Below are 22,694 nucleotides of genomic sequence, written 5' to 3' on the forward strand. Positions count from 1 at the left end.
GCACATGAATCAAATTGACAGCTGCAATTTATTTAATTCTTTCTTAAGTTAAAAATAATTCTTTTTACGCAACATGCCATGGCATTGAGTCAGAGCGTACAGTCATCCTGTTTTTGGATGGTCATTGATTTTTATCCCATTTATCCTTGTGTCATTGTGTAACACAGGCCCTTTAAAGTACATATGCATACAGTACTACAACTGTTACGTTATACCGTGTCCATGGAGGTAGCAGCCCTTAGGTCAGACAGAAACCCCACTTCGAGCAGATGAAGGAGAAAGCTCTGGTCCTCAATGCCATACACTCTGTCCAAAAACAGCACCATGGGGGCCTTGTGGTCTGGACAGAAGCACGCCGACATGTCTGGCTCTGTGACCGATCCATCTGTACGAAAAAAGGTTTTGTTTACCTAAAATAAAGCAATCTACCCTGGTGGGGGGCAGAAACAACATCGAGTGAATACAGCAGGGCCAGCGTATAGGACATAATAGCATGTCTTTTCTCGTTAGGGGGACCATGTGTATTCATTAGGCGGCATGTGGTAGGTTTTTCGTAATCCATTGGCCAGAGTCCTCCCCTTGGGCTGGAGTCTGATCAGATTTAAGATGCCAGCTCCTCCACGCTCCATGCTTATGCAGATCAATCAATGAGAGCACGACAGAGGCTATATAAGTGATCAGGCTTACTCAGAGCTACAGAAGTGTGCGGTAAAGCATTGTGCTGATTAAACAGGCATGAGGAGTGAGACCCAATCAATAGCCCTCAACCTGGCACTGCATATCAGAACTGTACACACATGTTACCAACAGTGTTGAGAAGAATACACTGAAAATGTTACTGAATACTGAACACCTGCATTAAAATACATTCACGTTTATATTAATGCATTCTTGTACATGGCCAAATCAGGGTACTGTATTATAAAAACTTGGATTCCTTTCATATTGAGTTGCATTATTTTTTGGTGTAAAACAGCTTTGTTTGTTGCAGTATTTATAAAGCATATATTTATCACTAGTTAGAGGGAAAAAAATTGCACACGTACGCACCACAAGATTGATGTTTTCTATTTTGCTCAGTAATACTGTGCAGTTTGAAGCTTAATTGCGTGATTAAATACTGCATTTTTTTTTAAAAGTACCTGTATTCTGAAAACTGAAAACGACTGAATTCTATACAAGAATCATAAACTGTATAAAGGGAGTCTGACCCTAACCCTAGTCAAATGAAGCTCACAATGCTAGGACTTATGGGGGGAAATTGAAGACGTTTCATATTAGGAATAGGAATTTATTTATGTAAAAATAGCGAAAAAGCAAAATAAAAACACAAAGATCCTTTAGGGTGTGTTAATATGATCATTTAAAGACCAAAACAACAAGCCTCACAACAGCAGCTACAGAGAGTTGACAATTTTTCAATGTAAAATCAATTTGAGTCAAAGACTATGGAGCTAGAACTGCCCCCATGAACACTTCCTTTTTGGAATTCACCGGCTGGCAGGTTAGCTATATCCATTTACAGCATAATTACAGTTTATGACCAGAATACTGAAACTCAATATTAGGATTGTTCATAAATATTTTGGATACATGTATTTAGTTACTTTCCAACACTGGCTACTAAAACATCCAACTGTATGCAATTGTGGAAGTGTGCATACAATTTATTTAGTTTGATTAAAATATTGATTGCATCTTCCATCACAGTATGCATCTTGTGACTTTTGGCTGAGAAACAGTGGCTGCCCTTTTCCACTATAGCTCAACTTGGCTCCTTACAAATCTTGTGTTCCCGAAGATGACAAATAGCTTCAGAGAAAGGACATTTTGCAGAGTGGCAAACATCCAGCTGACTCTGAAAGCTCTGCCAACTCGCCTTTACAAATCTACGGATACTATCAAGGATGCAAACCTCACACCTTTGTTTGTGATGGGCATTTTGAGTGGGATGCTGATGATTCCGACCAGGTCCTCCGTAGGCACGAGAGACCGCAGAATGGCGCGTATACGTAACGCTTCACCTTTCCCTTTGTTGATGAGCTGAAAATAGAGTGAACTGTGAGCGACTGAATTTCTGCAGGTAAAGGCGCTGTACCTGATTTTTCTCATGTATCTGAGCAAAATATGTCTTACCCCAATATTTAAGGTCAAAATAAGTCCACTGCATATTAAAAAGTGTTTTATTGCATTTTATACATTATACATGTTTGCATGCCAGTTGCTGCTTGCTTTAGTCATAGTAAGACTCTGCATTGGTATCTCAGAATTGTGAAAAGTGCTTAAAAACTTGTGGTGACTAATTAGGATTTTCAGAAAGTTTAGAGGTGCATGCTTTCCTCCATGGAGATGTTATTGCTTTTTTGCAGTCTTTCTGAGCCAGACTGGCACCACCTAGTGCCACCGTTCAATTTAATTTCTTTCCAGCGACTAGGTCAGGAATCGGAATACACTAGGTGGTTTGCAAAAACCCCGGAAATGCGAGACTGGGCACCAGCCAATCAGCAAAGAGCCATACATTCTGTGTTGGCAACAATTCCTGAGATCAAGGATTAGGATAGGTCTCCAGGAAGAACAACTGATAGCTAAGGTCAATTTAAAAATTCAATCAATCAATTAACCTGTCCAGGGACGACAGGTGGAAATTAGCACTGTTGCTACAACCTGATACAATGCTACTCTCCTGTTAAGGTTAATGTATATTGTGCACTGTTCCTGTCTCATAAATAAATAAACTGTCAAATTGGTTAAATAAAAAAGTACCCGCCTACCGTCGAGCAAACGAATTCTAATGCTGTAAGGTCAAACGGTTTCAACAAGGTGAAACCGGCTGATTAATCAGGCTAAGGCTTTCTATCTTCATGGAGATCAAACCAGACCAAGTTATAGGTGAGATCTGTGGAGAGGCAACCCCGCTCACAGTCAGAATGCCTGGTTTCTAAGTATTTTTGAGCTATACAACTACCTGTAAGTTAATATTTGTAAGGTTGGGCTGTCTGATGTCATACTGTCATAATATCCAAGCAGAGCAATGACATAACCATAAAAACAAGCAGGTGACAGACCCCTAACCAAAAAGTTACAAAGAGCACCTTTAAGGTAAGTGCGGAAAAACATTGGACCACTGCAAACTAGTTCTGTTTTACATCTTTTTAAGAATGTACAAATCAGATACAGCGCCTTTAATGATCTTCAAAAAAATCATATAAAATGTAGAGACTTACATGCATCTCTGGAGCACAACGTCCCAGCAGGTCAATCAGAGCCGAGTAAAATGACATGATGGCATTGCCCATGTGCACCACTTCTTCTTCATCATCTCCATCTGCAGACCTATAAATGTCCAACAAAGTAGAATATAATTTACAGTATAAATTACGTTAAAAGGAGGCAGGGACATTCTTAGGGGAGCAGGCTTCAAAAATAATCCTGAACTAAACCTCTGGCATTGATTTGATAAGCCGGGTTTGATTTTGATATCTCACGCGTCAGAGCTGACTCCGTGGACTGAGCCCGGGAGGTCCAGCGCAGGGGTCTCGGAGATCTTAATGGCTTCTTTCATGGCCGCCAGCAGACCGTTACCCCCCTCTCCTCTCAACGCAGGACCAAAACACTCCGGACGGCGGATTAGCAGTTTGACCACCACGCTGGAGTTCTCCTCTACGCTTTCACCTGGATTAAAGATAGGACAGAGGAAATTTGAAAAGTCAATATAGAAAGCATAAATTATTCATGTGAGGTGTGTGGCCCGGGGGGTTACAATGCAGCTCTGTTTAGCCTTAAGCAAAATGATATACGGCATTTGAACGTCAGCTTGGAAAGGAAAAAGTTAAATATTTTTAGAGGTCACATTAGAGATATAGGTGAAGGCAGGGACTATGTATATATATTTACAGTATATATATCCTTGTAATGTTCTAAGTACATAGTGTAATACATCAAACCACAAAGGACAATACCATTAACGAAAACAGCAAATCTCAGAAAGGACAGGTATCGCTCTCCTTCAATAGGATTCCAGCCAATGTCAGGGTACCCTTTAGAAAGAAGCATGGGACAACTCTGAAGACCACAGCCGGCCAAGTAGGTAACCACCTGAAAAAGATCAGGTATGGTAATGAATTGGAACAAATACCGAACAGATAATCATATACTGCTTTTTATCTATGGATCAAAATGACAAAATTCTCACTTTGTCCAGATCAGGTTCCTCCAAAGCTAGAGCCAGTCCGTTGTTGTCCATCACTGAAGACGCAGCCACATCCAGAGGAGTGGACCCTCTCATTGCGGGTGAGGCTGGACACATAAATCATAAATAAGTTGCAGGAATTTTTATTATCAGAACATTTTAGTTTTGCAGAAACAGCAGGGGGTAGTCTTGTCTTGCATTTCTCCTACCTACACAGACTGCTAATCTACTAAAAGCTGAATAAAATATAGATCTACCGGTAGATGTTGTTGTTTTTTTGTTTTTGGAAATATGAATACAGGAAGTTGGTCCCATCCCGTAAAACTGAAGAGTATGTGCATCCATGTCCTCTCTGGGCCCAGCAGGGTCTCACTGACGCCACCATTGCCTGACTTAACTTGCATATTACAGCATGCCCACATCTTTCAGTTTCAATAAATGTATTAACTGATATCAAAATGACCCTTTGGCTGCACATATCACACTATGAATTACACACTGTTTCATTAAAGGGGCTATGATGCACAAAATTGACTATTGTGACCTTTAAGCCTTGTTGTTACCTCATCAAAAACATACCTAGAGTTGAGTTTTGTTTCATTCACTCTTGTTTGAGTCTTATTATTAGTCTGTCTACATCTCCAAAGCTCAAAACAGCTACCTTTTACCTTTAACCTTCCCTTAGTTTAGTAGAGATAAGCATTTCCAGGGCTGAAATGATTCAAATGATTCTAGAGAAGGTGTATGGAGTTTAAAAACACAGTGGAACACTTCCTGTACTACCACATGACATCACAAGTTGGAACAGAGCATTTTCCATTTGCAGTGTTTATGAGTTAAGCATGTATGAATGAAACAAAACACAACTTCAGGTATAATGATGATGATTGATGAGAAAATAACATAACACAGATCAGAAAATAGCGTAAGAAATAAACTAAAAGAAGCCACATTTACCTAAACCAACACTGCTATTCTCCAACAGATAGCTCAGGTGATCAAACATGGCTTTCTGGTTTTGTCGGCTGATGCGACAGAAGTAGCAGAGAAAGCGGCAGCAGCTTGCGACCATCTTGGGGAAGGCGATTTCCTGTGGGGCGAAAAAAAAAGAGATGAATTAAACATCACAAACTGTCACAAACACACACTGGGAACAAACAGCTAAAATCTGGTATTTTCGGAAGAGCTGTAAAACATGCATTAAATCAGCATAATGACCACACCAGGCCACCAGTACTGTATTCCCACACACTGTTAACATCAGCAATGAATGACGTTTTTGTTACTTAAAGGTGCATTGTGTAACTTTTCTGGTGGAGGGTCCATGGAGATGTTATTGCTTTGTCTGGATTGTTTCACAGTATGGTAATAAACCTTTCATGGAGACCCCAGTCAGACCAAGTTACAGGTCAGATCTGTGAAGAGTCACAAGGATAAATGAATGAATAAATGTAAGGTATGGTGTTTAATGTCATACTGTGGAACATTCCAGGCAGAGAGAACAACAAAAACAAAAACAAAAAAAACTTCCAGTAAAAAAAAGTACAGATACAGAAGTAAAGTTATTTAAGTAAAAGTAAAAGTATCACATGAAAATATCTACTTAAGTAAAAGTATCTAAGTACTCATTTAAAAATCTACTTTAAGAGTAAATTAATTTGTTGTTAATTTGTTAAAGTATTAAATGCAGTGAGAGTGATTAAAAACAGATTTTGGTCAACAGCTGCAATACAAATCAATTTCTTAAGTTTTCTTATGAATTTTGTGTATTGTTTTTGTTTGTTTGCTCAAACATGAAGCTTTAACTTAAGCCAGGATGTTACCATAAACATGGTGAAAATAAAAAATAAAAAAATGAAGCAGAGTAGAAAGTAAAGTACTAGTGCTTGTTTCAGTTAGAGTAAATAGTTGTAATGAGTTACTAAATAGCTTTCTTACCTGGGATTTGTCTCCTCCCAGCACATTGACCATGACCTCCATGACAGTTTCGTGCATGCCCAGGATTCTCATTAGGTTTGGATGCTGGTAGAACACTTTGTTATTCATGATGTCACTGAAATTAGGAAGAAACAAAAGAACATTACCAGTGCATTGTGTTAATCTCAGACTCAATGAAGTATAGAGCTAGAGACGCCTGGAGGAATTTCAAACGCATCACAAATCAAATGAATATTTCATTGGATGACACTTTTGCTTTTAGAAAGTGAGGGATTTGTGTCTCAATGTTAATGCTAATGTTATTTTAATATAATAACCATTAAAACAACACCACAAACTGAAGTATTCAACACATAAAACAACTGTTTTATTTTAAATAATTATTTTAAAAGGTTGTTTATTTTATATTTTACAATTTTACAACCCAGCAGTAATAATTTACCTGAGTCCATTGATCATGAGCTTCTCCTCCTCCTTGCCCATGCGCACAGACAGCAGAGACCTGATCTGTCCAAGAGAGGCCAGCAGGTGGATGGTGTCTTGCACTGAAGCTGCACTGATAGTATAGGTCTTCCTCATTGCTCTGCGCAGCTCTCCGATGCTGTCGTACTGTCTCCTCAGCAGACTGAACATCATCCGCACCAGTTTTGGGTCCTGGATGTGACACTCCTGGGTCCAGCTCACCATGGTCTGGGAGATCAGCTCCTTTAGGTTGGCTGAGGGAAAAACACAATATACAAATACATTATAATAAGATGAAAAGACAGTACAAATGCAGAAGGCTTATGAAAGTAAATGGCTGAGATTAGAGCTCCAAGCCAATCTACAGTGTCAGAATCTAAGGGATGCATGATATCAGTGTTGATATTGAAATTTGTGATGAATCGGATATTGGTTCCAAGATATTGGTTCAGTTAATATCTCATTCCGGTTTATAAATCGGTGGCCATATTGACCCAAAACACTTACTTACATGACTGAATTTGTATTTTTTCAGAGCTGTTTTGCGGCTACTTTAAATGATAAATAACAAACACATTTGGAGAAACATTTAAACATATGCCATTTGTGTTTAAAGAAAATGTCTTTTCAGTCGCTGATCAGCTGAAATCGGGTATCAGGAGATACTTAAAGCCAATGTATCAACATCAGCATCCAAACAGAAAAAGCTTGATCGGTGCTTCCATGTGCAAGGTACAGATGAAGAAGCTTACATCACTTCTACATCACAGAGTCAAAACAACAATAGTTTATACATTTGACTGATTGAACTGTGCCTATGTGTGCATTGCCGTATTAACATAGTATCTTTATTTCACTAGTAATAGAGGAGGGGTCAGAGTTTAGACTGGGTCATATCAAGTTTTACCTTGAAATATCAGGCAACATACAGAGACTAAGAGCTCACACAGCTTCTAATTTCTGGCATTCATTTGTGAATTACTGTAGACCTACAGGCAAATGTTTCACAACAGGGACTAAAGAAATGGATAAGTGACTATCACAGTTGAAAAAGTCAGTACTTCGTCAGCTCCACTTCAGGTTAAAGAGGTACAGCATCACCGACCTTCATTAGAAGTAATCAACCAAGTTTCAACAAAAGCACAAGCATTTGCTTGTACTGTGCCTAATGACTGATGCACAATAGCAGTGTAGAGCAGAGAATCCCTCTTATGTAAAGAATAAACCAGGCCCGTGATATTAATAGACCAACATGTTGCACGGTTGAATGGGCCGCTCATATGTGGGTTTCCCTGAGGCGCTGTTAAAAGTAGATCAATCACTGGCTGTACGTTTTCTGGTGTGAGCACATATATTAAAGGCAATTAGGAATAATAAAAATAGGAGCCTAAAGCACAATTGATTTTCTTAAAGGAAAGCTAATTAGTTGATTGTGTTTTTAAAGTCCATGTCAGTTTGTTTAATTGAGCAGCTGAGGTTTTTCAAAGTGTAATTGACACCAGGCTGTCAATCAAAGCATGGAGAAATGGAGAGAGACAGAGAAAGAGAAAGAGGGGTAAGAGAGAAAGACAGAGCAAAAATATTGATTTATCGATATATTGTGATACTAAATTTGTTGATACAGTATAAATACTATGGGCTGCTGTATTACTATACCACCGAGAGAAAAAAAATCGCACTACAATTTTGTGTGTTATTTAATGGAAGGAAACTGGTTTAACAAATACACTTGACATATTCACTGTTTTGATGAGTACAACAGATGTATTTCATAAGAACTTTGAAGTAGCTAAGTAGCGGTTTAACAAAAAATATTGGGGCTGAATAATATATTTAGTATTTAAAAACAGCAACATATCTCAGAGCATCAAGTGCAGTATATCAATTATCTCATGTAATATCGTATCCTAATATTGTATCGTGAGCCATGTATTGTGTTTCGTATTGAATCATGAGGGACCCTGTGATTCCCAAACCTGCAAATAACCCATAGTTAAAGTTTTTCTCTGCCTTTGGCCCATCGTAGCTGTAAAAAGTTACTTTGAATGTACACTACAACATCAATGCAAAACACTGAATTCTTCTCACAGCCTAGTCCCAAAACTCAAAGTGATGCTCTAAAACTGAGGCTGCCACCACAAAGCAGTCTCTTAATCAATCCTCCTTTACCCAAGCTCCCGCAGAGACCCCCACCACAGTCATTTGAGAGAGAAAGGCACACCTGTGTTTTGATCCTGTCAGGCTCCTGCAGATCGCTGACCGACTTAAAAGCTGTGCATCAGGGTCAAACACAATCCCGCTGGTCAGATTGCCTTTCACTTTCTTGACTACATTCCAGCTTCAAATTTCAGTGGGGCACACATTTTCTTTTGGGACTTGGATGTGACAATTTTAGAATTTTAAACGTACAAATTTGTATATTTGCTGGAGTGGATTACATTTTCTCAACTTCAAGAAAATATACTAGTTTTTGGACACTTTTAGTCCCATGACAGTAATATATTTTACAGTGTGACACATTGTTTCCCAAAGACAGGCAGGTTGCAAAAGATTTTTTTTGGGGTCGACTTGTCACGATCTGCCTGTAGGTTGAAATGTTAAGACATGTTTTGTATAATTTCTAATCTTTCTGTAATTATTTTATTGACTATTTTTTTTACAATATTGCTGATTCAACTGAATGTTGAAAAGAAAAAGAAATGGGCTACATTTAATGTCCAAACAGGCGACTTATGGATCCTTTTATTGCTGCTAATGTCTTTGACTTGGGTTGAAAAGGTTTATGAGTTTTAAAATATGGATCCCCAGAAAAAAAGCTTGGTAATACCAAATCTGACATATTGTTTAAAGGGCCTGTATTACACAGAATGGATTCTTGTGAGCTGCTGTTACCTCCTCAAAAATCAAACACACAAATACGAATACTTGGAGCTGTGTTTTGTTTCAATCAAACATATTTGATTAATCCTGGTTTATTAGTTAGTCTACATCTCCAAAGCTCAAAATGCTCTGTTTCACCTTGTGATGTCATGTCCAAATGATTCTTGTGAAGATGTATGAAGTTTAAAAACACAGTGGAGTCCTTCCAATATTATCACACAACATTACAAGATGAACAGAGCCAAAACACAACTCCACACATTTTTGACGAGAAAACAACATTATAACATAGATCTGAAAAAAGTGTAATATTGGCCCTTTAATGTTTTGTTCTAACAATTACAGCAACTTCTAAAAACTAAAAAATGTATGTTGTACTCTTATAATCAGTCAAATAGAATCCTCATTTTATTTAATTTTTTTTATTCTTACTTAATTTGGAAGAAATTGTACTTTTCTGGCCCCTCAACTCTGTGTAAGATTCACTATAAAAGTAAAAATGCAGTAGAAAATGAATCACAAATGTGCAGACAGGTCATATAACCAACGCCCTGACTGGTCCCTGGGTTGGACTTAGTTGAATGCAGAAGTTAAAGTAGATCTGAGTAGATTAGTTTTATAGTCCTTTAAGAGCCTATATAACAGAAGTGAGCTTAAAACACTTGAAATAAGCTTGCTTCTCTTCATTCCCTCTCATCTCTCTCATCTCGGCTCCCGGAGAGAACTGCCAACAGCCCTAGCTCGCTCCTCTGTAGCATCCCCAACAGCTCTACATTAGCATAATAAAATTGAAAAGGAATTGAAATGTAAATGAGTGGCACCCTGTGACATGGTCCACCTGACACTGGCTGACAAACAAGAGGCAGGTTTGAGGGTGCTACACGGGAATTGGAGGAGCACCCGCTTTTCATTTTACCACCTACGGAAAACACTAACAAAATACTTGAAAGGGATCGTGAACTAGCAGCGATGATTGTGGCAGGAAATCAATGATGAACTACAGGATTTAGATGTAAATAACAGCATCTGCTTTGAAGGAAAACAGCTCAATAGAAAAGGTGAGGAACGGTCTTACAAAAGCACGCGTGTTTTTGCTTGCCAAGGATATTAGCTCTGCCAGCCTGGTAAATCTGGTGCACACAAAAAGGCTATGATGAAACCATTAGGAAATATTACCCCAAGGACAATTTTATATGGATCTAGGGGGAAGTGTGGTATTCTGTACAATTGAAAAACTTGGTCACAAACCAGTGAAATTTACAAAGCTCCGTGCTTTGTCAATCAACACAGGGAGGCAGATGATTCCATAGAAAGGTATCCAGGTAGTCTTTAAAGTCCTATATTATGCAAAACTGACTCTTGTGAATTTTTAGACAAGTTGTTACCTCCTAAAAATGTATCTGGAGTTGTTTATTTCATTCACATATGTTTGAGTAATTTTGCATTATTACCTAAGGAGGTTATGTTTTTGCCGGCGTTTGTCTGTTTGTTTGTTTGTCTGTTTGTTTGTTTGTTTGTCTGTTTGTTTGTTTGTTTGTTTGTTTGTCTGTTAGCAACATAACTCAAAACATTATGGACCGATTTTGATGAAATTTGCAGGATTTGTTGGAAATGTGAAAAGGAAGAACTGATTGCATTTTGGGGGTGATCCGGAAGAAATCCTGGATTCTGGATCACTTTGAAATTTTAGTTAACATTGTGGTAAAAGGGGCCAAAAATTTTGTTTCTCAATATCTCGGTTAATTATTGACCCCATGAAATGTGACTCAGGGATGGACAATGGGATTCTCTTTCATATTCCAAAGGCTGATCCGGATCTGATCCAGAAGACTGATTTTATCGCAATTTATATAAAAAATGGGGGTAGTCCTTGGCGGAGGTCTGCGCTCTCTGAGTGCTTTTCTAGTTGTGTCTGCATCTCCAAAGCTCCACATGCTCCGATCCACCTTGTGATGTTATGAAGTAGTAGTATTCAAACAAGTCTATGTAACTAACAGACCTACATTATGTATCCACATCACAAACAAACCTGGAGTTGTGTTTTGTTTCATTCACACATGTTTCACACACAACCCCTGCATATTTAGGCCGAGTTCTTCTCTCAAACAGAAAACACTCCACATTGTTCCACCTTATGTCATGTTGTAAGACAGGAAGTGCTCTACTGTGTATTTAAACTCTATACACCATTGCTTGTTCTCAAAGATTGGGTCAGGTAGATTGCAATAGATTTTTTTTGTGTCGCCTTGTCACAGTCTGCTCCAGCTCCTCCTTCTCCGTGCACGGAATCTCCACGCATTCCCCTCTGCTCCTCACTTTTTCGGCAACACCGCCTTGCCTGACAAATTTTCTGTGGGAAACACTGATTACTGTTTTTCACTGTTTAAAACTACTAATTGTTCAGAGAGACACGAACACATCACTCAGTTAACAATAAAATATCCTCATTAATGTTCAGTAATGATCACAACTTTATTATTTAACTTTATTTTACTAATAATTTCTATTGGCTTGGGTCACGAAGATTTGTGAATTTTAAAATATGGGTCCCCAGAAAAAAAGTTGCCATACACCTTCACTAGAGTCATTTGGATCATTTCAGCCCTGGAATTGCCTATCTCTACTGAACAAAAGGAAGCTGTTCACTTGAAAACTACCACTTCATGACATCACAAGGTGGAACGGTGCATTCTGAGCTTTGGAGATGTAATGTTACTACAGAATAATGAGAGTGGGCGAAGAACTCACTTGGTGCCTCCTGCTCCTTCTTGCTGGGATCCTCCGCTTTAGTAGCCTGCCCTTTGATCTTGTTCACCAGCATTAACAGTCGACCTTTTATGGACGTAGCTTGCTCGTCTTCATCCTCCTCCATTGGGATTCCTGCACAGGAGAAATAGTCTACAGTGAACAAGCCCTTTCTCCACTAGATCTGTGCTAATGTCATGTTAGGGTGTGATCTGTCGCACTTTAAATACAGTTATTATTAGGCCTGTCACAATAATTACAATATTGACTTATCGTTCAATATATGAAAGCTGGGACAATATATTTGGGGCTCAGTATTTAATCTTGAGTACTTTTTCTTTGCACTAGTGGGAAGATTTTTGCATTTTAATATAATAATATAAGATTTGAGCTGTAGAGAGTAAAGTAAATATAATAAATACATGTTACACAGCAAAAAGTGATATCTAAGAAAGTTCAAATGACTCAAATTTAACTTGGTTTGTGTCGATTTTTCTTCACAAGAAAAAAAAATCCCATCTCCCAATGGAATAAGTATTTTTTTCTTAATTCAAACAACATATGACTTAGTTTCTTATTTAAAGACAAAGAGTTGTTTTTAATCTTCAGTGTAAGTAGGTGAATTTTCCTATTTTCAAATTTAAAAAATGTGCTCAAATCATTATAACATGTTTTTAATAATGAGTTTAACTTGGCAAGATTTTAGTTTTTGTAGTTTATGGCTAATTGTTGCAGCTCTGGGTTTTTAATGACACTGTCTTTTAAAAAATGTGTTAACTGGGATTTTCCTGCTTAGTGACAGTGACGTATAAGGGTGTGCAAAAATATCAAAATATCGATATATCGTATCGTTTAATGCGCTGATACAATATGGATATCGTAGGCTGATGTATCGATATATTGTCAAACAGTATTTTTAGGTATATTTTTACTAAATTAATTTGTGTAAGAGCTACAGTTGTGTTGACATTTTCATTGTTTTGAGTAAAATCGGTGTTTTTCTCATTTACTTTTCACAAACTTAGTGGACTTAGTGGACTTTTAGTATTAGGGCCATCATTTAGCCTTTTTTACACTAAACCGTATCAAATTGATGTCAACTATATGTATCGAATTGTTTTGAATCGAAAGCTCACTCTATCCAAAAGCATATCGTATTGTGGCCTATGTATCAAGATACAGTATGTATCATATCGGCAACTTCTTAATGATACCCAGCCCTAGTGACGTAAAGTATTTTCAGTATTATCGTTTATCGCAATATTTCTCTGTAGTGATATATCACGCTTCAAAAGTTGTTATTAGCTGAGTGCGTGGGGCAGGTGCAGTGACACTTGTGCTCGTCGCAGCAGGGTGGAGAATACCATTAGGATCAGTACAGCCACAGGGGGCCAGCCAGCTCAATAATTTATCAAAACATCAAGATGTCGAAGCAATCCAAATGCCACTCAGACACCACAGCTGAGAGCATCGAATGGAGAAAATATGGCAAATGTGTCAAGCTGTAAAGTGTTTCTACAGTATTATTATGGGATGCTTTCCTACATAAAGCTGTGTTACTGTGTTGTTCTTCTCACCACAGTGAAGCTGCAGCTGGCCATGGAAGTCATAGAGCTCCTCCTGGATATCTGCAGGACAAGGGCAGTCCTCTCCTGTACTGAACGTGAGCAGCATGTTGATCTATAACACAGAAAAGATATCATTCAAGATGTGTTATCTACATAAACTGTAGAAAGGTTTACATAGGGCTTTGGGAACGCCATAAAAGGTCCCATATTACACTATATTCTACTCTATGTTATCATGTTGTTTCTTCATCACAAACATACCTGGATTTGTGTTTTGTTTCATGCACAGATGTTTAACACAAAAACCCTGCATATTTAGGTTCTTCTCTCAAACAGAAAACACCTCGTTCCACCTTGTGATGTCATGTGGTGTCATGTGATAATACTGTAAGTGCTCCACTTTTTTTTAACTCCATACATCATCACTACATTGATTTGGATAATTTGAACCCTGGAATTGCCAATCTCTACTGAAAAAAAGGAAAATATAACTGTTAACTTGGAAATTACCGCTTCAAGACATCACAAGATAGAACAGAGCATTTAGAGCTTTGAAGACTAATAATAAAGGATTACTCAAGCACGTCTGAATGAAACAAAACACAACTCCAGGTTTGTTTTTGACTAGTTAACAACATTTTAACATGGTGTCAAGCCTGCAAGAGTCAATTTTGCATAATATAAGACTATTATAGTAAGCAATAGCTGTTGCAAATAACATTATGAACACTGGTGTAAAAGGGTCCTCATGTGTGATTTGATGCTGCATAAAATGCTTTTAGAGTTCTCAACATCACTTTGCAATGTAAACAACATTATGCAGAGATAAAATGGTCAGACCTGTTCTTGAATTTACACCAGGAGATGAATGCTAAATTGATGAAATAGACTCAGCACCTTTAAGTGGCTTATTTTCCATCCTTTGCCATTTCAGATCAAAGAATATCAAACATCAATGTGACTATGACAAACTTAAACCAGTGTTAAGCACAAACAATAGATCAAAGCTACATAGAAATCCCTGTTTTTGTATGAGATAAGTATAAAATACCTAACACAAATCTTTCCTCTGTTAAGTGGCTGTGAGTGGGGGGGATGGCACAAGGGAATGCAACCATGTATAGAAAATGCAGTTATGTAAACACATCAACTGAATCATCTTGTTACACGCGCCATTGGTAAAAGGGGCCCAGGGGTTGATCTGTGGTCAGTGGCCACAGATTCTAGTCTCTCATTGGAGCAGTCATTAATAACCGCAGGCTCTATTTTTGGCCAGTCACCTTTACTGGCCATTTGCACCTTTAAACCACAGGAGAGCCGGTGACGTCAGCCAGCAGACCTGACGGTTGCTACGGTCACATGAGCAGAGGGAATGGGACCAAACGTGTTTGTGTGGCAGTGTGGGGCAAACACAGCCATTTAAATCACATCAGCTGCAAGGTGTCACAAATGGACTATTATAATAAATATGCTACCACTACACTATCATCAAAATTCATAGCCAGGGGTCATGTTTTTGCCTGTGTTGCTGTGTTGATTCATTCGGTTACGTTTTACATTTTCACAAAAGGTCAGTAAGCAGATCACAACTCGTTACACAATTGTATTATATAATTGTGGTTAGATTCCCAAGTCATTAGAAAAACATTCAGAAAATATGATTGAGAATGAAAAAAATATAGTGACAATCAAATGCAAAATGTTACGGTTTAGATGAGAAAAAATACGTGTTGAACTGTGCGTCAATTAGTCAACTAAAAGGAAGAGCAATGTAGCACTGGCAAAAGTACTCCGAATGATTAGGATCTTGGGCAAAAATAACTTAAAAATAAATTACAGAGAGAGAAGTACTGATAAACAGCATTTCCATAAGTGGAAAGGCAAATTAAACTGTTCAGTTACTCCAGAAACTCCAGCTAAAACACCTCATGTTGTCCATATACATTTTTATAATCCTAAAATATAACTTAAAGACTCAACTTACAAAAAATGTGGTAGACTAACTAAGACATAAGAAAGCTAGATAAAGCCTGCACACTTACTCCCAAACTGCAGTTCAAAGAGACAATGTTTCAGTGGATCTTCCTCAGGTCATGTACACTTCTTATGATAAACTAACTAAGACACTGCTGACGAAAGAATACAACTAAAGGACTACAGGCCAAGTTTGATATTTTCCCAGTGTTTCTCTTGTTCAAGTATAAACAACCACACAATCATTTTGCTCTGGCAGACCCCTGACCTGTTCTTGTGGAGGGGAGCGAAACTCTTTGGTCTTCTTGGCGGTGACAGCGGCGGACATGTTGAGAGCCTGCATGAGCTCGTTGTAGCGAAACTTCTGGTTGTACTGAAGTTTGGACACAAAGCTGTCGGAGAAGGACACGATGGCCTCGATGCGGTGCTTCAGCTCACAGTCACAGAAGTAATGCAGCAGGTCACACATCTGAGGAGCATGATTCATGTGTTTATCTCTCAGAGACAGCTCAGATAGCTTTAATATTATCTCATTTAGTAAAGTGTCAAGGAAACTCAAGAGACCACTTAACATTAGCCATTTCATGTTTCACTAACTTCTGAATGGCTCTATTAAAGTACAGGTGCATCTAAAAATGTAATATAGAAAAGTCAAGTCAAACTCATTTCAACATGAAAAGCATTAAATGTGCTATATTTAAGATGAAGATCATTCATTCAAATGTGATACTGATGGCTAAAATGAAGCACATTCTAAGGAGGAAATGAGGTACAGTGGGGAGTGATAGTTGGCCATCAGAGAATAGACTTAAATTTATGACGCAAAGGAAAGCAATCATGTAAATCATGTATATGTACTATGGTATAACTGAGGAATGTGACAGTTAAAAGACATAAATAGGGCACTAATTAATTAGAGAAACAGTATATTTAACTTCACCGATATATGCGGTAAAGTAGTGTTTTTAATGTATACGCTTGTCCGTGTGAAGTGAATAATAATGATGTAAATGCACCTGTCTCTTGACTGGCTCTGGAAGCCTCTTCTCCAGCAGTCCTTTTATGGTCTGCTTTGCCTCTTTGGCTGCTTTCACCTCCCCTGCCTCTACAGCCTTCTCCTCTGCCCCGGTCAGACCCTCTTTGTCGGTAGTGCCGGTGGTCCCTTTCTCTCTTGTGTCTCTGAAAACATTGGGGTCAATAAGCAGTAGCACCTTATAGACATCCTCACTGGCCAGCACTCCCATAGTGAGCAGAGTGCTGATCAGCTTTAGGACAGGCACAAACTGGTACTCCACAGATCCTCCTACAGGGTCACGGATGTAGTGTCCTCCGCCTTGGACTGCCTCTGTCAGCATCGAAATGGCTTTGGCCTTTAGAGCGTCCAGTGGGATTTGGGGGCTGTACAGATGCTCCCTCTTGTTGCTGATAAAACATGGCGGAGTAAAGTGGAGCCGTGGTTTGAGCGAAGTACTCAAACCGACCCCTGGAGGGAGGTGTTTTTTGGCAGAATCTGAAAACAGCCGTATGGATCTGGTCTCTGAGGTAACAGGAATGATAAACTCATCCTTCATCATAAGCCTCGCCCCCTTGGCTGTCTCCAGGTGGATGCTGATCAGGACGTTGTAGAAGCCCTCTCGGAGCATGCCCGGTAAATACTGGTTGTCTATGGCGTACATGAGCTGTGATTGGTCCAGGTGGCTGCACAGGACGTGGGCCACTCGGAGGTTGCCCAGAGCACAGAGGGCGGAGTAGAGCTTCAGCGTGTGGTAGTGGAACTTCCTCAAATCCTCCTGCTCTGACAACTCCATAATATCTACACACCTGAAAAGAAATCAGTTAGGTACATTGTAAGTTTTTACAAAAGAGAATTTTCAGATTAGCGTTGTCAAAATATCCAAACTCAGGCAATATCACTGAAGAAACACAAAAAAGAAAATTTCCTGAATAGTTAAGATTAGTATTCACATTTAACAACTAATATTTTATGTTGAAAATTACATGTGAGTGTAATTCAAAATCAGTATCAAGCATTTTTCTTGGTATTAAAGCAGCGTGGCATTAACATCTTCAGAAAATACTAGGTGACTGAACTGGCTTCTAAAAAATAAAGAAATTTGCATAACTAAAGTTGTACATTGCTTAAAACTGAATAACAATCCGATTGCAAATACATCAACTGTATTTTTTGGACTATAAGTCGCACTTTTTCATGGTTTGGGTGGTCCTGCAACTTATACTCCGGTGCAACTTATTAACATTTTCACACTGACAGCTGCTAGAGGGCGCTCTCGGCTTGTGTGTCTGCTACTACCACTGTCACTTGGCGCTCTACTGCGCATGTCTCCTGCATAAAAAGCTGCTGTCCTGCTGCAAGCAGTGAAATATGCAGCCGAAAATGGTAATCGAGCAGCATAAAGAAAGTTTGGAGTGAGCGAAAAACTTGTGAGTTTCTGGCGGAAAGCAGGGATGGAGAACACAGCTTCACGGCAAATGGGAGGGTGCGCCAAAGTCATTGGCTGGATCGGCAAAGCCTGGACTTCAGTCAACCGAAACCATCCTGTCAGGATTCAGAAAGGCCGGAATAATTCTAACTGGAACTGATGCTGAATCTGACGACAGCTACGCAGCAGAGGAAGCGACGCTCCATTTACCTCATGGTTTACCTCCGGAGGTCGCGAAATTGCTCAGAAGTTACACAGAGAATGAAGAATATATATACTGCGGAGCGACTTGTAGTCCGAAAAATACAGTACATAATAATCTACTAAGCTATAATATGATACCTGTTCTCCTCTGGTATGTGGACAGCCAACATCTGCAGTGGTTCGATACACTGGACCACCCAGCCGTGCCTCTCGTTCACGCGGGCTGTCTCGACTTTGAGGAAGATGTTGGGCATTCGGCTCCACAGCACCGCTTTAATCGTCTGCACGTCTAAACGCGGAGGACACTGGGGCACGGGGTTTTTGTGCTCACTTTTAAATACGGCTGATGATAGTGGCATGGCGTTCTGGGAAAATAAATACCAGTTATAATAGCTCAGAGAGGAAATTGACAGAAAAAAATGCATGAATGTTTTGGAAGAAATGGTTGGCTTACCTTTATTTTAGCGAGTTCAAACTGGAAGAGGTTAGGGCTTGTGGGTCGGACAAAGACTGCAGGGAAAAGCTTGGTGTTTGGTTCGACCTATAGCACAGAAAAAGTGCATTTTGAAAGTCTGAACAGCACGACTTGCAGAAAGTGCCTTAATAATGCCCAATTTGCTCCCAGCTCTTAGTGTCAGTCTGTGCGTGCTCTATTTAAAAACGTCAACCCTCGCATGACTCAGCGCCCATGAAGTCACCCAGTTCATGTGAGTCAGTCCATAATAAGATTATAGGCTTTGAAATCTGAGTTTGATGACCACTTTTCGACTGAAATACAAAAGATATAAAGGTGCACATAATTCTTTAATGTGGGCGAGTTTGAGTAATTTGGGAGCACTTGAACCTGGTCTTAGTCATGCTGTTTGGCCACTTTTTAAAGAGCAGACATTTCATTTTATATTATTCTTCAGTTTTTTGCCGCACAAAGGAGTTATACAATTTTATAATGAGGAGTAATTTTGGGATTTGATCTATCTTTATTAAAAAATAAACGAGATGTACCTGAGATATGAGACATGGCACCAGTCCATAGACAGTGCAATCATAATGCTGCCTTACATTTGTATTGTGCTTTATAGGTTTGGCAAGCCTCTCAAGTGCCACTCTGGATCCATTATTCATTCACTCCCCAGACTTGGTCGTGGTAAATGACTTCTTTAGCCCCAGCTGCCCTAGGGTAGACTGAAGACATTGTCCTTTTCAACCGCCACCAATCACTCACACACCACATTCATACACCGGCAATGTGGGTAAAGTGTCTTGCACAAGAACACAGCACACGCAACTGATCAGAGCTGGGATAAAACAGCTGACCTTTGAATTGGTGAATAGACTGTATATATAAATGGACGCGTTCCAAATAGGAAGTGAGGTAGAGCCCTGCAATCCCATGGGACCCGACGCAAAACAGTGCGGCGCCGGACGCATTTTAAAAGCTCATTGAGGGAACGGGCAGGAGCAGAACTGCACAATGCGGGAGACAGTGAGTGGGGTGATAAACTGCAGTGTAAAGTGTAAAGTAAAATATACAAATGATGAATGTCCGCTGATCATACATAATTTCTGCTGGATATTTTATTTGGCATCAATAAAAACATTTTAAGCAGCCTGAATTTGCAAACATGGTCTAATATCGTGCACATTTTAGACAATTTCTTTCCGCTTCTCCATGTTTGATAGAGCTTACGAAAGCAAACGTCCCCAATTGGTGGAATTTGCGGGGAGGAGTGGGACAAAATATCACAAATATGTGCGGGAGCGGGAATGAAAATTACAATTCTTTGCGGGCGCGGGCAGGAGTGGGATGGCACAATGCGGGTGAGGGCGGGAGAGGGACTGAAAATTCTGTCCCCTGCAGACCTCTAGTGTGAGCATGGGGGCCGCTTCTGGCTCCATCAATCTGGCTCAGATTGACTTGACATAAAAAAAATGTCACTGTCTTTGTAACTGCAGTGAGCCTTGTCATTTTGGTCTTAAAATGTTCATATCAACCAGCTCTAAAGATGTTTTTATTTCATTTTCGATTTTGTACATAAATAAATTCCTGTTCCTAATATGGAACTTAGCTTCAAATTCGCAGGTATAACTGCTAGCCTTGTGAGCTTCATTTGACTGGAGCTGAATGCTATGGGTAACGTCACACTGCCTTAGTCCACTTCTTTATGCAGTTTATGTGATGGTGGGAGAAAGCTTTAACTATGTAATGTTATTAATGCAATGATTCCACTGAAATACGTTTCTCAAGGTTCAAGGTATCTATATTTAGCCTGATTCATCAGCTGGTTTCACTTCACGGAAACGGTTTGACCTAGCGGCATTAGAATTCTTTTGCTCGACAGTAGGTGGGTACTTTTTTCATTTAACCAATTGCTGCTATTTGGTTGTGACGTATGTAAAGCGCCGAAACACTCAGTGGTGTCCAAGTGATTGTCGGCACAACAGCAAAAAACCTAAGCTGAGAGTGAACATGTCTGTCAACGATTACTGTCGTTTCAGCAAGATGAACTTGCGAATAAAAAATGCAAAGTGTGTATTTGACAAAGGAAGTCCAAAGGAAGATAGCATATGCAGTCTGCTATTGCAACTCGAGTTGGTTCAGCTCTTCACAGTGCAGTCTTCGCCAATGCATGGTCTACAACTTGCGGGTTCTTGCAAACCGTCTAGTGTATTCCGATTCCTGACCTAGTCGCTGGAGATAAATTAAATTGAGCGGTGCCAGCCTGGCTAATCTATATTATCCCCAAAAGGCACTCTGGGGCAGTCAACACATACATGATTTCAGGTAAAAAATACTGTCATGATAGTCAGTTCATTTAAAACAATCCAATCTGCTGTACTAGACCCATACCTGATAGGAGGTGGATATCTCCTTGCCATTAACAGAAAAGGAGACCATGCCTGTAGCCAGGTCTATGAGACACCCGATCTCCAGGTCTACATTTGTGCGAGTGGTGGAGTGGGCAGCGCTGGTCACGTCTCCTCCCCACACCATGTAGCAGTTACTCCTCCTCACACTGTCAGCAGAGATATGTGGACTTAATATCTTCAGTCATGAAATATGTATGACTACTGTACGGAATAACCTTTAGAGCAGGCTTACCTCTCGTGCACTCGACCTCGCTCATCTCCTAATGTTACCGTCACTGTGCGGTTTTTGCTGAGGTTGAAGTTGTTGCTGTAGTAATGGTAGTCAGGGGTCACCCAGCCCACCCATATGCACGAGGGGTCCTGACCAGCAAACACCCTCACACAATGGTAATACTGGAATAAAAGATGGCATGAATGATGTGGTGGCATTATGTAAAAAGAATAAAAAGAGGAAATAGAAAAATGTAAATTGTACCGTGGTGATGGTGCTGTAGTCCACACGTCTGCTCTCTTCACTATGCCTCACTGATCTGAGAGGATATCTAGAATAATAGAAAAACGTAGCATTTTTTAAAGTTAAATCAACATAATAAAGGGTGAAAGGTTGGTTCCAGGGTATTTTAGTGATGTTTACAGCCGCGTGTTAAAAGTGAGTCTCTAATAGAACTCAGAAGATGGTCTTTAATAGGAAAATGGACAAGATCTTATACCACAAGATCAGGATTAAATTAAAGATTAAATTCACAAGTGAAAAAACTATCTGGTGAGATTTTTATTTATGAATTATTCTTTTTTTGGGGGGGGGTGAAAAAATAGAAAAGCCTGAGTTCTAAAAAGCAGTGTTACAGTGATTATGACTATCTAACGGTGATAAATAATTGTGAACTGAAGAGCACTTTTTTTTTTTATTAGTAGTTATATCAAAATCTTGTTTCGTCTCATTCTTATGAATCCAATCTCATCCAATCCAACCTTGTCTCATCTAGTGGGAAATTTGACTCAACCAACCCCCTGGTATTTCAGTTTCAAATGTGATTTTAAATAGAAAACAAATACATAGGGATGCTATTAAACAATTTGAAATATTCAATAATCACTTTCCTGTTCGTTTATTAGGAAAGACCAAAGCATTCCCAGTATCTCAACTCTTTAATTACCTGTGTTTGACTTTAAGTGTATCATCGTCATGGATCCCGTTCATGTCCAGCACAGGGCAGCTCTTAAACGTGGAGTGAAATTCCACAGGCATACTGAGGCGGCAGAACACCATGTCTGCATTACTGTTCTGAGTCCCAAATGTCTTATGTGTAACTTTCAGACACGGCGGGCTATCGACTGTGCCATCAATCCTGGTAACCTGTCAAACAAAACGCAATTAACATAAAACAAACAAATTAGCAGACATTCTCTTAGTTTTTTCTCTTC

The 22,694-nt window shown here is 39.4% G+C and overlaps 1 protein-coding gene across 1 annotated transcript in view; it reads right to left on the minus strand.

The window, feature by feature from the left end:
• LOC110155404 (ryanodine receptor 3-like) overlaps positions 1-22,694 on the minus strand; it is a 150,488-nt gene that overhangs the window by 41,046 nt on the left and 86,748 nt on the right. The window contains exons 31-49 of the mRNA XM_055155013.1: positions 22,427-22,626; positions 21,745-21,811; positions 21,502-21,662; positions 21,250-21,415; positions 18,856-18,942; positions 18,540-18,766; positions 16,773-17,577; positions 16,025-16,225; positions 13,792-13,894; positions 12,218-12,349; positions 6,570-6,843; positions 6,128-6,242; positions 5,147-5,279; positions 4,193-4,296; positions 3,960-4,095; positions 3,486-3,672; positions 3,225-3,333; positions 1,923-2,043; positions 216-385 (exon numbers count right to left, since the gene is read on the minus strand). Coding sequence (XP_055010988.1) covers positions 216-385; positions 1,923-2,043; positions 3,225-3,333; positions 3,486-3,672; positions 3,960-4,095; positions 4,193-4,296; positions 5,147-5,279; positions 6,128-6,242; positions 6,570-6,843; positions 12,218-12,349; positions 13,792-13,894; positions 16,025-16,225; positions 16,773-17,577; positions 18,540-18,766; positions 18,856-18,942; positions 21,250-21,415; positions 21,502-21,662; positions 21,745-21,811; positions 22,427-22,626 — 3,498 coding nt within the window. The remainder of the gene's footprint in view (positions 1-215; positions 386-1,922; positions 2,044-3,224; positions 3,334-3,485; positions 3,673-3,959; positions 4,096-4,192; positions 4,297-5,146; positions 5,280-6,127; positions 6,243-6,569; positions 6,844-12,217; positions 12,350-13,791; positions 13,895-16,024; positions 16,226-16,772; positions 17,578-18,539; positions 18,767-18,855; positions 18,943-21,249; positions 21,416-21,501; positions 21,663-21,744; positions 21,812-22,426; positions 22,627-22,694) is intronic.

Source organism: Boleophthalmus pectinirostris, unplaced genomic scaffold, assembly GCF_026225935.1.
Source record: "Boleophthalmus pectinirostris isolate CB_2022bp ecotype Guang Dong unplaced genomic scaffold, ASM2622593v1 HiC_scaffold_10, whole genome shotgun sequence".
Taxonomy (NCBI): Eukaryota; Metazoa; Chordata; class Actinopteri; order Gobiiformes; family Gobiidae; genus Boleophthalmus; species Boleophthalmus pectinirostris.